Source organism: Calonectris borealis, chromosome 4, assembly GCF_964195595.1.
Source record: "Calonectris borealis chromosome 4, bCalBor7.hap1.2, whole genome shotgun sequence".
Taxonomy (NCBI): Eukaryota; Metazoa; Chordata; class Aves; order Procellariiformes; family Procellariidae; genus Calonectris; species Calonectris borealis.
The window spans coordinates 62465839-62482402 of NC_134315.1; the positions used below are offsets into that span (position 1 = coordinate 62465839).

At 43.7% G+C, this 16564-nt stretch overlaps 1 protein-coding gene across 17 annotated transcripts in view; it reads right to left on the minus strand.

The window, feature by feature from the left end:
* ADGRL3 (adhesion G protein-coupled receptor L3) overlaps positions 1 to 16564 on the minus strand; it is a 272261-nt gene that overhangs the window by 81151 nt on the left and 174546 nt on the right. For 13 of the 17 annotated variants that reach the window (XM_075149835.1, XM_075149829.1, XM_075149836.1 and 10 more), the window contains 2 exons: positions 8527 to 8712; positions 4703 to 4741 (listed from right to left, as the gene is read on the minus strand). In XM_075149835.1, the coding sequence (XP_075005936.1) occupies positions 4703 to 4741; positions 8527 to 8712 (225 nt within the window). The remainder of the gene's footprint in view (positions 1 to 4702; positions 4742 to 8526; positions 8713 to 16564) is intronic. The other 4 variants (XM_075149833.1, XM_075149834.1, XM_075149831.1 and 1 more) reach the window with 1 other exon arrangement.

Genomic DNA, 16564 nt, shown 5'->3' on the forward strand with positions numbered 1-16564 from the left:
TTGAAAAAGCTGCTAAAAGTACTCCCTGTAGCTATAGTTAATATACGACATTGTATGCACACTGCTAGCCAATTTATTCCAGCCACTTTAACGATACCTCGCCTGACACGCCACGCAGAATAGCATCAGGAGTCCAGCAATGCACAAATCATTAGAGGACTCTGAAAGTTGTTTGACACGCACCACAGAGCTCTTTGTCATACAGCCAATTAAGTGACCAAACAAGGAACTCGAAAATCCTCATTAATTTGCCCCTTTCTATATAAATGGAGGTCAGAGTCTTTCTTGTCACAGGCACAACAAGAACACAAGTAAATGCAGCATAATTCAATTTACGCTCCCACTCAGAGCCACAAGTTTCTTTCGTTTAGTCTTCACGGAAGTTGGGACCAGCCATGCAAGCAAGAAAGAAGTAGGACAAACAGAATTAATCCACTTTAAATAGTACTGGCTAAGTCCCAGATGCACCTTTTATCTGCTGAGAGCTACTAGGTTAGCAAACAAAAAAAGAAGTCTCTTCTACTCAGCTCTAAACTTAATGCCTTGAATCCTCTGAGGAAAGCCTTTCATTTTTTGCTTAGTACAGCAATTCAAACACCCCACATTACAAGCGTGAAGCGTTCAGAAAAATTCCAGGAGAACCAGAAGGACAACTCTGACTGCAACCACCCACCACTGTCTGCTACCTGGAACCTGCCAGCAGCTCAGCACCGGCTTCATCGGTGGCTCCGATGACACCTGCACCCAGAAGCTCTTGTGATCTTCACGGAGTGGGTGGCACCTTCATAATCTTCACCATTTGCTGTACAGACAAACCCAGAATTACAAAACAGGGCAAGCTGATTTACAGGACAGCCCAGAGGACAGCAGGAACCAGAGCAGCAAACACCATGAGACCAGGAAAATGTTGCAAAAGCAACGCTCTGCTGCCTCCTTCCACCTTTCCCACAAAGCTGCCACTCAGGCTATCTATTGTATTCACCAGCCTCCAGCTTTGAAGCTTTAAAAAATAAAAAACCGAAAAGAATGGGAACCCTGTGAAGTTTTTGTCTTCCAAGATCTGTATCCCAAATGCAGCATGCAATTTCACATGGGAAGAGGCTGCCGGCTGGCACCGCGGGAAAGACATTGGCCTCATGATGTCCCAGAGCTCCAGCCCACAAATCCAAGCGAAACAAGGAGGTGAGCTCAGATTTTGCCATCAGGTGCATGTATGTGATAAAAAGACTCTACATGCCCGGACGTGGTATGAACCTTTATTAAAGCTTGTGTTTCCAGCTACTAAATCTTACAGCATAATTCTCTAATTTTATTCCCCGTGTTTAAGTTTTCCCTGTTAATATGGCCTCACTTATTGCAATATCTGAGTACTCAGCCTTTTTTTTTTCTTTACTACCCCACCTCTGTTCTCAGAGGCCGGGGGAATTGTACCCATGGCATTTTAAGTTGGAGAGCTGAGAAATAGTGAGTAAGTGCCATTTGCGGAAGGGCATGGAAGAAATCTGTGACACCAAACCCAGTTTCACAGCCCCCAAAAGACAAATGTTTCATGTTTTCTACAACTCCAGTGCTTCAGTTTAAGGAGAAACGCCTTTGGAAAACGAACAATTATCAATTCTGAAAAAATTACAGAAAATTCATACTGGCTTACGTCACATACCGGTCACCAAATGAAGCTATGCTAATCAAATGTGTCACCCGTTGTGACTCACTCTCCCACACATAACTTTTCCATCCCTTTCCCAAAATAGAATGCAAGAACAGTGCACTGCAGAAAGGTGGGCATGAGAGATGTAGATCTCTGCTCTCCAAAAAGCCACGCATTGCGTCCAAGCTCCCCTTAGCTAATGCAGCACCTCTCCAAGGCCACTCACTCTGTCCATCTTGGGTATCCACCTTGGTCAGCTCAGCCTGAGCTGACTCTTAGTATCATGAAGTAAAGCCCATGTGGCAGTTTCTTAAATATCACCGTGACCGAAAAATCTCCCAGCAATTGTCTAGTCATTATATTAGTATGTATTTATCACGTCACCTATCGGGTTGGTTCTTGTTGGATTTTTGATCATTTACCACACTTGCAACTAAAGGAGCAGCACTTGTAACCTCTATCTCCAGTAAACAAAATCCCTGAGCTTTTAATGCAACAAATATTGTGACACTGCACAAATTAAATCAATATTTGTTTTAATTATAAAAACCCAGAGAGATGAGATGATAATCTGATACGGCATTCCCAGTCTCATATTTGAATAACTCACAAAATTTCCGGATTTGTTTTACATATTTATTTATATTCATTTATTTTGGGCTCAAGAGGACTTTACACCCCAATCACTACAGGGGCTCTGTCATGACTACTTAAATTTGTCAGCCCAAAGAAAACAGTAAGACTGATTTTAGCAATTATTATCTTCTCAAGTCACCCTCCTCCTCCCCAAAATCCACCTGTTCTCAATTGCACTTTTGATATTTACAATTGCTGGACATCTCTCACATAGACTTTGTACCGCACTTTCCTTTGTCTAGGGAGCACAGGATTGAAAGTACACTTCCAGCCCTGTAAGCTGAATTCAGCCATGGATGCTATTCACAATAATGGGATCAGCACATGGAGATCATGTCAGCAAGGTTGAAAACTTTATTTTTCTGCCATCAGTGGCATATTTCCCAGTGACTTCCCATCTCCCATTGACTTCAGAAAGTCCATGATTTCACCATTTAAGATTTGTTGAAAAATCTCTGCTGAATTGCCTTAGCCAGCCCAGACATTTCACTGCCTGGTAAAGGATAAGTGGCCTGTAACAGGAATATCTGCAGTCACATTTAATTGCTATTACAGACAAACTCTCCCTCACGAGATTTTTTGACGACTAGCTACTTGATTTTCCAAATGGAAACATACTATATGAAAATATGTCCAGATACATTACTTTACCTCCATATAATACAAAGCAAAGCTGGAAAGGTTCAATTAGGTCATCTAATTCATTCTTCAAGCCCTCTATTACAGGACTGTCCTCTTCAATACATTTACCAGCTTTGTCCATATTTATACTAAACAGCTCAGGCAATGAGCTTTCATCAGTTTTTGCCTACTAAAGAGGTAGGCGCATGATTAATGTTTAAACACACAAGTAACCTTTCCAAGTGAAAGGGAAGAAGTCCTTGAAATTAAGGGTAAGATGAAGTTTGTGCAGAATATTCAGGCTTTATTCTATCAATACCAACCTTTCTGTAGAGTATATTAAACTCCCTATTCACTATTGTTTGAAAGAAGACAAAAAGACCAGGAGCATGCATCGACTCTGTAGAGTACATCCATGCAGCTAGTAGAAAGTACAACTATGGGTCAGGTAGCACCCAAGGTCCCCAACAGGGCTGTGTGGTCCATGGTCAAACCAGACTCACCAGGTTTCCAGTGGTACCAGTAGACAAGATAGCTAGCTTGGGAGTGAGAGTTGCACTGTAAACTTTCCTAAATTCCTTCAAATGCTAGTTACTTTCTCTGGGATCTTAAGAGAAATCACTCCAGACAAGGGATGTGTAACTCCATAACCCATCTTTACCCATTAATGTATAAGGAAGGGAAAAGGTGACTTTCTCTCATGACCATATCCAAAGCAAAGACAGACAGCCTACCAGCACAGAGGGGTAATGTTTTATTTTTGATGTCCTAGGAATCTAAACCATCTAATCCCACACACTAAATGAAATATGAGCTCACAAAATAAAGTCAATACCGACTGTAGGAAGTGGAATTTTGCAGGAAAATTCAGGCATCGGCAGCCCCTTCCAGAAACATGGGGTTCATTTTTACACCTCTGCATGTTACACATACACATATAAATAATGATCAACCACCCATAAATACAACATCAGTGTTCATAAGCACAAGACAGAAATTAGAAGGTAAAACATTCACATTTCTTAAAGCAGCATTAACTCACCCATTGTATACAAACAGGTTTATATAAAAGTCACTGGAGCAAATGCTACAAGGCAAGGTGACAGGATAAATACCATGACCCGAGGCTCCACCCTTGAAAAGCCTACAAGCGGGTCTTTCCAAAACGCTGGGGCTTGACTTTGTTCATGTAAAACACAATGTAAGCCTACAAAATTCGGGCCACAGCTGGCTGAACTTTATGGGACGTTATGTTCCTAATCCTATATTTACTTTGCAGCACTCTCCTCCTTCCTACATCCCTCTGTGAGGACACTCTGCATTTCATTACGATCTTACCTCCTCCTTCATGCCAATTGTTGCCATTTCAAATTGTTTCTAAATTTGCAAGTGTAAGAGGGGAAGAAAGAAAACTAAGGAAATGCAGGCGGCAATTATATGAGTGACATGCCGCAAGCGAAATCCAGCTGGTCTGGAGACACCTCCGTGAGCAGGAATTTTGCATTCTTTACTTGCACGCATCCATACTGTCCTGCTTATTCCTGGCCGGATGAGTCTTGCCAGATCTCTCCTCTGGTTTTTCCCTTTCTGGTTCAGAGATTTTGCCCCAAATTTTTGTGAAGTCTGAGAGCAACTGGGCAGGTGGGGGGAGATGAAGAATGAAATTATCCTGTAACCTTAACCTTAGAACTTGCTGCCACAAAGATGGTAATAATCAGATTATTCACAGAGACAAGACCCACTTCACAGTCATTCAGTCAACCAACTGGACACGTGTATTAAAAACACAAGAAATACCTGGACATAGGCCCTGCAAGAGCGCTCCCTTTTCTGAAGCTGAGTCCATAAAGACAGCAGATTAAAGACGGAATAGAAAAAACAAGTTAGTGACAGAACAAGGGAAAAAAAATTGAAGAAAACGCCTATGAAAAAACCCTCATTTCTCTCTTAAACAGCTCCTGAAAACCAACCAAACCAGAAGAAGCATGCGAGTTAGGCAGCAGTGGAAGGCTGGAAGGACTGGCTCTAGAAATATGGGTTAGTCCTTTTTCAGTGACGTAAAGCACAGTCTAGCAACTTTGCAAGAGCAGCTGTTAGATGGTAGGAGACACTGCAGTCAAGTAGAGGTGCTCAAGAGATGATGTTTTCCTTACAGCTTGGAGATCACACATGATATTTCCACATCAAACAAGGCTGGAAAGGATAGGGCTGATGGTTATTTACATAAGAGGAGTGTGGGCTCTGCAGTCAGACAGTACTGATGGCACAGTGAGGTATAATCAAGCTTTGGATGAGCAGGACCAATTCCAGGGAGCAAGATGTATGCAGGACTGCATCGTGATACAGGATGGACCAGTACGGACCCATCCTGATACACCTGCTCAGGTCTCTGGCTCAAAGCAAAACCTATAGTGCTCCAGGTTCGCTGCTGCAAGCTTGCTTAAAGCCAGCTCAGGCACATGTCGAATGTGATAACACATTGCACTGAAGGAGAGAGCATTGCCCAGGGCTCCTGATAGCATAAAGGGCCACTGAAGAGGACATAACAATGAAAAGGGAATCAGATGTAAATATCTCCAGTTGAGAGGCCATCCTCTCCCCTTTGGATTAAACAGCTTCTCCAGGAATGCATTTTCCAGTCCTCTCATACTGAGTTGTGCTTTCCTTTGTAATTCCTGGGCCTAAATGCTTTATGTGCTGAACAGCTTTTCCACAAAGAACCCCACCTTTTCCATAGGAGCCACGTTTAGGACTGTACTTTGATATGCACTTGCATGCCTCCTGCCTGATAACTGCATTTTAGTGTGTCATGAAATTCAAACGGGCACTTATTTACTCCCCAGGACTTTGCAGGCAGTCTGCAGCAGCGAGCTAGAATTGGTGAGCTCTGCATTGGTGCAACTAAGCCTCGCAAAATCAGGTTGCTCAGAGCCACTGGCTTGGCTGGGTTTGTTTTCGCTGATGTGCCTGGGTTGGAAATTGCACATCAATAGATATTCGGGGTAACTTGTGCTCTCAACTCACAGCAGTGCAATCCCATTAGCACAGATGAGAGCCAAATTTGTCCCTGAGAGTTTTGAGGCTCTGAAATAAACAAAATACACCCAGGTATCACGCAATGCCTAATTTCAATTTCTAATTCATCAATTTGTAACAGTAGAAATCTTCCTCTGGGTAAACTTGGCCAGTACGAAGACTTTACAGAAACAAATGGAGATCAAAGAAAGCCTTGCTAAAAATTACAGAGCTATCCACTTGGGGGTCTTGCCAGTCTGCAATAGAACAATTATTACCTTAATTAAGCTTGATCCACTGGAAAGCATAAAGCTTTTAGTGACAGGAAAGTGGCTCCTGAAAGATGATAGCTTTTAAAAATTCTGATTATGCCAGTTTATTTCAATTCATTGTACATCAGCTTGTAAAAAAACAGTACAAAACAGCACAGGTGATTACTTTCAGATCCCCAGCACGTTTCCTTTAATGATTAAAGGAATATTTAATGGCTAATGCTTACTTTATTTCTTTTTTCTGACTAAACAGCCCTAAACAAAACTCTTTGCAAATGACTTTTTTCCTTTTTTTTTTGGAAATACTCTTGATCAGTGAAGGGGAAAATGGAGCAGTAACTCTGCTGCCTTTTGTTTGCCCAATACTACTTCCAAGTTGAATTCATGCATTCTTAAATGAACACAGAGCAGTTGCTCTTCTAAAGAATTAAGTGGGGAATGAGAGCAAGTAAATTACCGAGCATGTCATTTGGATCACTGACTCGCATCGCTGTTTTGCAGGACTCCACACGGTCCAGAATTTTAATGCGGAGTGCAATTGATTTGTATGAGCTGCTTGTGCAAAGCTGATGGCGGGGGGGGAACCTGCAAGGGGGACCCCAGGATTGACAGCCGAGCCAAGGAGCTCTGCCTTGCCCAGTCTTCCCCTTCCCTTGGTAACTCACACCTGCCCCTGTGATACAACCCCATTTCATGTAATCGAAACAAATATCAGAAGGTGGGATATAAAAAGATGAAAAATATGTGCTTGCAAAGCTGAAGTGACAAAATGTTGGGTGTGGCTAGGGCATATTCAGAAGAGCAAGCAGACTACAACCCTAAAACCCGTTAGTAGGTGACATTAATTGCTGGTTTTACCTGATATTGTCAGACATCACCATCATTTCAAACAAAGAACCGTGGTATGATTATAGCAAATAATGTTATGCTGATGTAACAGTTAATACAACTATTACCTAGATTGTTATAAAATAGCTGGAAGCACTAATTAAAAGCATCAGGATAACTCAATTCACAGCACATGCAAAGCACATGAGATGCAGGACTTCAATTCCCATGCAGCTGTAATCTTAAACAATCCAGAAGCCCTTTGCATTTAAAACAGTGTAAGTCTACAATAATAACTTACAAGAAAAAACACAATGTTACTTCTCTGAAAAGTATTTCTCTTCAGAAGACACACAAGAAATTTCAGGCTTAGCTAGGATCATTTATTCCCCGAAAAACCTTGGGTCCAAGTTCTGTTCTCACTTACATGGATGCCAGGGCTGTCAGAGCCAGCTATGCAGCTGAGAACAAAATTCTGTCTTATTTTAACTGGGTGACCAATATAAACATGTGCTCATAGCCACAGGGTTCAGCTGTTCTTTGTTCTGATGACCAGGCCCGCATAATTCACCGTCTGAATCCTATATAAGTCCTATCCCATGTGTTTACATAAGAGTCGGTGATGAAGAGGGCCTTGGACCAAGGAAGCCCTCAACTTGAAATGTATTCTCACAGACTCCACAGCCTTTATTTCCTCCCATGACTGGCAACTTCTAGCATCTTTAGTATGTAGCAATTCCACTTAATTCTGGAAATGACAAAAGGACTAATAATTCTTCTCAAACAGGAGTCACAGAAACCACACTGTCATCATGCAGTAAGGTGCTTCTGGGCTAAGTCACAGGTCCTGATTAAAAAGGCCCTCCAATACTAAACCATCCTGAAGACCTTAAGTGTAAATACGATGCTATCTTATGTGCCTTTGGTAAATGTATCTCCAGTGTAAATAAATGTTTCTGTCTGCTTGTATTTGTTTATATTCATGCATAAAAGTGTTCATTGGACCTTCACATCAGCATCTTGTAACGTTACAAGATGAAAAAATCAAAATCCAGACTCTGTCTCTTGGGGCTTTAAATATCCAGATTTTCTGGATCATATTACGTGGCATTTCACAGACAGATTCAGCACTGGAAACTCTGGACAAAATTCTGGTCTCATTCACACTGGCACAAGTCCAAAATAATTGCTGTGGCATTACTTGAGTTATTCTCATACTGAGCTATGAGAGCTGAGACCACAATGAAGTACCTGGAGTTCATATATCTACACATCTAAGGGTATACATTTCCCAGCACCAATAGTACACTTGGCATTTACAACTGTTTCGTTTCTCAGCAGAATAAAATACACTGTAAACGAAAAACTGCCAGGTACTCTTGTCTGCTACGAAAGAATCACTGCCCTATAACGGCAGTTGTTCAGAAAGACATTTATAATAGCTCTCCAGGGAGAGCCAAATCCTTCTTCAGCCTCCTGTCCCTTCCCGAGCCCCTTTGTTTTTACCTTATTTAAGCTGCGTGCAGCACTGTCCTTGCCGCCCGGAGTCAGGTTTCGGAGCTGCACATCAAGCAAGTTCACCAGCTGGACCATGGCGGACACAGAGTACGTGATGTCACCAGCGTACAAGTGGTTTTTTGTGTGCTCCGCAAGCTCCCGGGCAATGTTGGCAGCCATCTCCCCTGACTTCATCTGCAATTGAGAAAGCAGAGGAAAAGGTTGTCCCTGGCTGTTAGTATGATGTTACTCCAGTCCCTTCCAGCCCCACAGTGTTAAGCGAGTCAACTGCCCGCAAGACGAAACAGAAGGAGAGGAGAGAAGAAGAAGAGGAGAAGAAAAGAATAGATGAAGAGAAGAAGTTTCCAAGGAGGAAAACTATGGCAAAGGGTCTTCATAGTTTGATCATGTACAGCGTTTGAGTATGGTTTAAATGCAAGTGTTTTTTCCAGTAACCATGCTGGCTTCAACACAACAATTTCTGATCTTCTCACAGGGCACTGCTGGAATTGAGGGGCAGCTGCTTCTTTGCACTGCAGCAGATGCAACCAAAGATGGCATTGCTTTCCATGGGATGCCCATGCTAGGGAGGGCTTCAGTTAACTTGTACCATTGCCTTATCTATGCCACTTGAAAAAAAAAGAAACCATGTAAATAGTCTCTCCTGTCAAGAATGAACAGTTTCTGATTCCAGAAGATTATTTGATAGCGAAGAGATGATTTTTGTTACAACTCCTGTGCAAAAAAGTTTTTTGTAAAAGGAACAAAGACTGGGATAGAGTTTATTTTCTCCCCAGTAGCTGGTATAGTGCTGTGTTTTGGATCTAGTATGAGAAGAATGTTGATAGCACACTGATGTTTTAGTTGTTGCTAAGTAGTGCTTACCCTAGTCAAGGACTTTTCAGCTTCCCATGCTCGGCCAGGTGCACAAGAAGCTGGGAGGGAGCATAGCCAGGACAGCTAACCCAACTGGCCAACGGGGTATTCCATACCATATGACGTCATGCTCAGCATATAAAGCTGGGGGAAGAAGAAGGAAGGGGGATGTTCGGAGTGATGGCGTTTGTCTTCCCAAGTAACTGTTATGCGCGATGGAGCCCTGTTTTCCTGGAGGTGGCTGAACCCCTGCCTGCCGATGGGAAGGAGTGAATGAATTCCTTGTTTTGCTTTGCTTGTGTGTGCGGCTTTTGCTTTCCCTATTAAACTGTCTTTATCTCAACTCACGAGTTTTCTCACTTTTACCCTTCTGATTCTCTCCCCATCCCACTGGGGGGGAGTGAGGGAGCGGCTGTGTGGGGCTTAGTTGCCGGCTGGGGTTAAACCATGACAGTGACATAACACAGATGAACAAGAGAAAAAAGTTCACAATTCCCATCATGTGGATTTAATAATCAGGTGCTAATCTACCACTTAGCATTTGCACACAGGAGACGTGCTGCTTACCACACTAGCCACTACATCTGTAATGAGGCTAGTGATTCTCAGCATATAAAAGCATACTAACTCAGGAGCAAAAGGCTTAAGGCTTCAAGCAGAGGCCCGCTGGAAGGGAAAACCAAGAAGGCTGTTTGGCTGAATCTTCTATTAAAAGACTTTTATTGTCTAGTTGAGTCATAAAACCCATGAATCACCTGCAGTGAAATTCACTGTGTAATTATTTGGGAAGCTCTCTCTTTCCCCCTGTGGCTTTTCCCCCTTTCTTGCTCTGTTTTGCTCTCCCTACCTGGTGCCCCTTTCCTCTTCTGTGCCACGGGGATTGGGTCACGGCAGCTTGTCCCACCTCCTTTCTACACGCAGCCCACTATGAAAATACTATTGCAGGTTGCTGGTCTTTTTTTCGTTATATACCACTCTGTGATCTGGAATGCATATCTATGGGGAATATGCCAGGGATAAGGAGAATTACACACGATGACATTTAAATGAAGCTCCCACTTCTCTGTCGGGCTCAATGACCAACTCTGCTGGGTTCTTCATATGAAATTTCCAATTGTCTTAGCTCCCAACAGTTAGAAATCAGGTATTTCTCTTGTTCTTTCAATTTCTGGTGCTTATTATAAAAGCAAAATTCTAGGAAAAGATTGCAGGCTGAGCTTCTACCTCTCTGTAAATCAATTAGCTGAGTTATAAATGAATAATTTACTTCCATCAATTTGACAGCAACAGCCCATCTGATTTAATGAAATCTAACTGAAGATGTTCATATGCTCATCTCAGAGAATTAAGGCATATGATGATATAGATAAGATAAATAAAGGAGATAATGTGTTGTTCTTTCCATTAGAGCAGTGATAACATATATTCAAAAATTAAATTATTTCTTCCTTGTTACACACAAAGCTAATGCCATAGAAACCAGATCCTATTCTTACAGCTGCCTGCTCTCCTAAGCAGCTGAAGAAAGGCATATATCAGTATAAAGGCTGAATTTTGACCTCTTCTGTGGGCACCCAGAACTTTAAAGAATGACTGCATCAAATCCCTTTACATAAAGAAATCAATTTCAACATTTTCCTGCAGTTCTTAGCATGTATCATGACACACAGTGTTTCTGTAAGCCTTGCAGAAAACTGCAGGAATGCAAGAGTTTTTTACAGATACGTTAGAAAAAAACCCTGCTACCCAATATTTGATGCGTACATTTTCTCTTGGACACGCACCTATGCAAACTGGCATACTCAGAGCAAATTGCTCAGCTGCTATAAAGGCAAACCCAAGAGTTTTCTTTCCCTGTAATAAGCCTCTTGTTGCAGCCTGCAGGGTGCCATTGTTCCTACCTGTCTGCAAAAGTGGTGCAGGCTGGTCACTAATAAACCCTTTTCCGTTTAATTTGGACTGATCCTAAAAACTGCAAATCTCAGGAATTCTAGGGTGACCAAATAAACACTCCAAAACAAGCAACAATGGAAGAAATAAGTGGTCAAGCCTCACCCCCCAAGCCGCAGAAGGCAAAGGCGGGGACTGGGAGAATGAAGAGCCACCCACTGTAGGAGAAGATCAGGTTCGAGACCATCTAAGGAACTGAAGGTGCACAAGTCCATAGGACTCAATGAGATCCATCCACGGGTCCTGAGGGAAGTGGCGGATGAAGTTGCTAGGCCACTATCCATCATATTTGAGAAGTCGTGGCAGTCCGGTGAAGTTCCCACTGACTGGAAAAGGAAACATAACCCCTGTTTTTGAAAAGGGAAAAAAGGAAGACCCGGGGAACTACAGGCCAGTCAGTCTCACCCCTGTGCCTGGGAAGATCATGGAACAGATCCTCCTGGAAGCTATGCTAAGGCACGTGGAGGACAGGGAGGTGATTCGAGACAGCCAGCATGGCTTCACCAAGGGCAAGTCCTGCCTGAGCAACCTAGTGGCCTTCTATGATGGAGTGACTATATCAGTGGACATGGGAAGGGCTACAGATGTTGTCTATCTGGACTTCTGTAAGGCCTTAGACACAGTCTCCCACAACATCCTTCTCTCTAAATGGGTGTGGTATGGATTTGATGGGTGGACTGTCTGGTGGATGAGGAATTGGTTGGATGGTTGCATCCAGAAGGTAGTGGTCAACGGCTCAATGTGCAGACAGAGATCGGTGACAAGTGGTGTCCCACAGGGGTCCGTATTGGGACCGGTACTGTTTAATATCTTCATCAATGACATAGAGAGTGGGTTCGAGTGCACTGTCGGCAAGATTGCAGATGACACCAAGCTGGGTGGTGCGGTTGACACGCCTGAGGGACTGGATGCCATCCAGAGGGACCTGGATGCCATCCAGAGGGGCCTGGACAAGCTCGAGAAGTGGGCCTGTGTGAATCTCATGAGGTTCAACAAGGCCAAGTGCGGGGTCCTGCACCTGGATAGGGGCAACCCCCAGTATCGATACAGGCTGGGGGATGAAGGGATTGAGAGCAGCCCTGCCGAGAAGGACTTGGAGGTACTGGTGGATGAGAAGCTGGACATGAGCCAGCAATGTGCTCTCACAACCCAGAAGGTCAATAGTATCCTGGGCTGCTTCAAAAGAAGCGTGGCCAGCAGGTCGAGGGAGGTGATTCTGCCCCTCTACTCTGCTCTGGTGAGACCCCACCTGGAGTACTGCGTCCAGCTCTGGAGCCCTCAGCACAGGAAAAACATGGACCTGTTGGAGCGGGTCCAGAGGAGGGCCACGAAAATGATCAGGGGGATGGAACGCCTCTCCTATGAATAAAGGCTGAGAGAGTTGGGGTTGTTCAACCTGGAGAAGAGAAGGCTCCGGGAAGACCTTATTGCAGCCTATCAGTACTTAAAGGGGGCTTATAAGAAAGATGGGGACAGACTTTTTAGCAGGGCCTGTTGCTAAAGGGGAGAATGGTTTTAAACTAAAAGAGGGTAGATTTAGACTAGATACAAGGAAGGAATTTTTTACAATGAGGGTGGTGAAACACTGGAACAGGTTGCCCAGAGAGGTGGTAAACACCCCATCCCTGGAAACATTCCAGGTCAGGTTGGACAGGGCTCTGAGCAACCTGATCCAGTTGAAGATGTCCCTGCCCATGGCACGGGGGTTGGACTAGATGACCTTTAAAGGTCCCTTCCAATCCAAACTATTCTATGATTCTATGATTCTATAAATGCCTGAGAAAAGGCACATAAAAGCTCAAAATCTGTGAACTCCTGGGACATAGAAGTATTTACCCAAACCCATTTCACACACCCAGGTTTCCTGAAAACACGGAGATGTGCCATTCCCTCGGGACAATGTGTGTGGTTGACAGGTGATGAAGCTACTTCCTAACACCGACACTTATTTCCAAACCTATTCATTGTCACCCAGAAAATGCAGCTACAAGTCACTACAACAGTACTGAGACGCTCTTTCCGTCCTGCCTGTGTGCATAATGTGAGGGGTATCCAAAATGATGGCTGCATGATGTTAATGCTAATTTCCCCAATTCTTCTGAGCATTTTCCACTGAAATTGAAGTGTCTCCTATGCAGTCCCGTCAAACCCAACTTCTGTTGGGTTTCTGGTTGTTTTGGGTGATTTTTTTTGCCTTTTACAAATTGATTAAATCTAGTCTTGGAATGCTAATTTGAAGGAGAAAAAAAAAGTTTCCTGCCAAATATGCCAACACACAAAACGTAGTTTTCTAGCTCTGTCAAAAAAATTGCTCCCCTCTTCCATTTGAGCATACTGGCAGGATTCAGGCCAGATTTGCAAATGAGCATTAGCATACCTGAAATCACGCTGTGCAACGCTTTGGTATTATTTTCCAAGTTTGTACCACTATCTCGTGTCTTCTTATGACGGAAAAGACTGTGAAATAATAGTTGTTGGAGAGGGCATATATTCCTGCCTGTTTCATATATGCCAAGGAACAGAAGCAGGGAGCTTTGTCTGGAAAGATTAACAATGACCCTCCTGCAGCATCGCTCGCTGTTTCAGCTCTACCTTTCTCAGAGGGAGCCGAGTGCAGAAGAGGACAGTAGAATAAAAATGAGAGAAATTGCAGAAAAGAAGTATTTAGGGAAGAAAATTCAGAAGTAGTAAGAAAGATGCTGGGAAGGGTGCTGAAACACAGTCATAAAGGCAAAAATATTTTCCTGCAGCCTGAGGCTGACTGATATAAAAAAGAAAAAGATGGTATGAAAGACTGAACCAGGATTTTTAAAAACAGTGACATACAGATGGACCAGTCAGCTGGAAAGGCTGTGGAGTTGATGCTATTTTCTGGAGGGACAAACATCTGACAGGTTTCATCGGGCACCATCAGCTGCCAGCAGTCAGGTAGCAAGGCTGAAACAGGGTCTGTGGGCTAACTTCTGACACTGCAAAGCCTTCATGGCCATTTTCTTTCCCTGGCAGAGGTTTCATTATATATGTGGCATTCATAGAAAAGAGCCAGAGCATATCTACCATCCTCTTTTTGTTTGGAAGACGAACATCCAATTCCATTCAACTTTGCTTTTTTCTTTTATCGGATGATACCTAAGGATATAACTAATTAGTTATAAACAGTGGTTATCCAACAGACAGTTGGATCGCTGCTCTCCATACAGTACAGCAGAGCTGGAGAAGACTGAAAAAGTGTTTTGAAACTATGATATTCAAACAACTTAAACTGCATTTAATGTCCCTTTAATAATCCACCAACCGTAGCACCTGCTCCACCCAATATGTGATGGCGCTCTGAAAACAGACCGTCAAAAGCAACCTGGATGGAGGATTTCATCATGGTGTCATCAGGACTGCAACTTCACCCTGGACACGACAAGGTGGTGATGTCCTTCACAAAATCCCTCTGCCAGACACACCCAAGCAGATCTACAAGACCTGATGAAGGTCCTCTGAACCCTAAGGTTTACCTGCTCTTTGTGACTCTATCATGCAGGCTGTTCAGGAGGACAATATGAACATGGGTGGCACGTGCTTTAGATTTACAGTCTGAGGCTTTTCATGCATTCATGAAGGACATGTTGCTTTCTATTCTGCTATAAAAAAGGCCTCCTCTCTTTCAGAGGCTTGAAGCTGAGCGTAGCGGTGCCGCTCTTCCCAGAAAGTACCCACAACTGAAAGCTGCGGCGAGGAGAAGCTATTTTCAGGCCAGTCACACACTGTGCCAAGGACGGTACTGATGAAAGCAAGAGGTAAAACAAACAGGCTGAGACTGAATGTATGACCTCATGATCAGGACAATGCAATGTATCCAAAGTTGACCTTTTTGCTTCCTTTTACTGCTTGACTCTAGAAATAACCCAGGTAGCAGTGCATAATTCAATCGCACTGGCAAGTTTATTCTCCTGCTACGTTACGAGGGCATGGTAGGCACAACAATAAAGTTAAAGTAAATGTCAGGAGGCCAATGAATTGCTGAAGCGGACATTTGTTCTGATCTTCCATCAAGCACAATAACTCTAATGGAAGCTAACAGAGGGTTGTAAAACCTAATACCATGATGCAAGCAGGCAAACACCCAATGTACGGTCTGAGCACAGCAGGAGAAAGAAAAGAAGCTAGTAATAATCCTTACTTCACTACAGAGACATGAAAGCAAGCACAGCATTTCCCTACCATCCTCTCTGGCTTGGCTGATATTCCTCCAAGGGACCCATCACCTTTCTTCCTGAGCAGCTTGGACCCAGCAGGTGACAGAAGAGGGGATTTTTGGGAGACAAAGCAGATTAGGAGCGAAGACACGCTGAGCAGGTATGAACCCTGGCTGCCAAAGAAGCGTTTCCACCCATTTTGTAAGCTGTGCTGCAGCTGTGGACGATGTGGGCCAAGGAGGACCTGAGTGCTGGGGATGCAGGAGAGCTAAGCTGCAGAATCCGACCACCCTGTGTCCTCATGGCATGGCTGGCTTACTGCTTCCTCTAGCTGCCCCCACAGCAGCAAGAAGAGGAGCCGGCTTGGCTTAGAGGAGGAAGGCTCCTTTTTCAGCTTTAGGGAGGTGTTGGATCTCAAGCTTCAGGCAGGGAAGTGTCCCGTCCACAGCAGGAATGTGAGAAACCAGTGCCTGATCTATGGAATAAATCAGTCTCCATCTCTAAGTGCAGTGATGATTTCCAAGCCTCTTGCTTGGGCAGGGAAACCAAGTGGCTATCGGTTATTTCCTAAGTAATTTAAAACTGTGTTTGCTGTAAGGATCCTACTGAATGCAAACCCCAACACAAGACCCTAGGCAAGCCTGGCAGGCCCCTCCCCTCAAAAGTCACTCCTGGAAAATCTTGGCATTTTGTGGCAGCTCTCCATAGAGGTTGGGCCACATATCCCAAGATCCCAGTGGATTCCCACTCAGGCATCAAAAGTTTAGATCCAGAGTAATTTGGCAGATCCCCCTAGTCTTTCCACCGACTGGTGGAAGGTTCTCAAAGCTGAACAAAACTAAATTCCTCCAGAAAAATAATAACAATAAAAAAAAAGAATCCAGTCCCAATTGTAACCTGCTGGGCATTTCTGAAAATCTGGCTCTTCAATTTCAGCCTGCTTTGAAAGCGTGTAACAAATTAAATGGGGCTCATTTGTTACGCAAATGATAGCTGGGGTTTCAAATAAAATAAGCCTAACCTTGATGGAGATT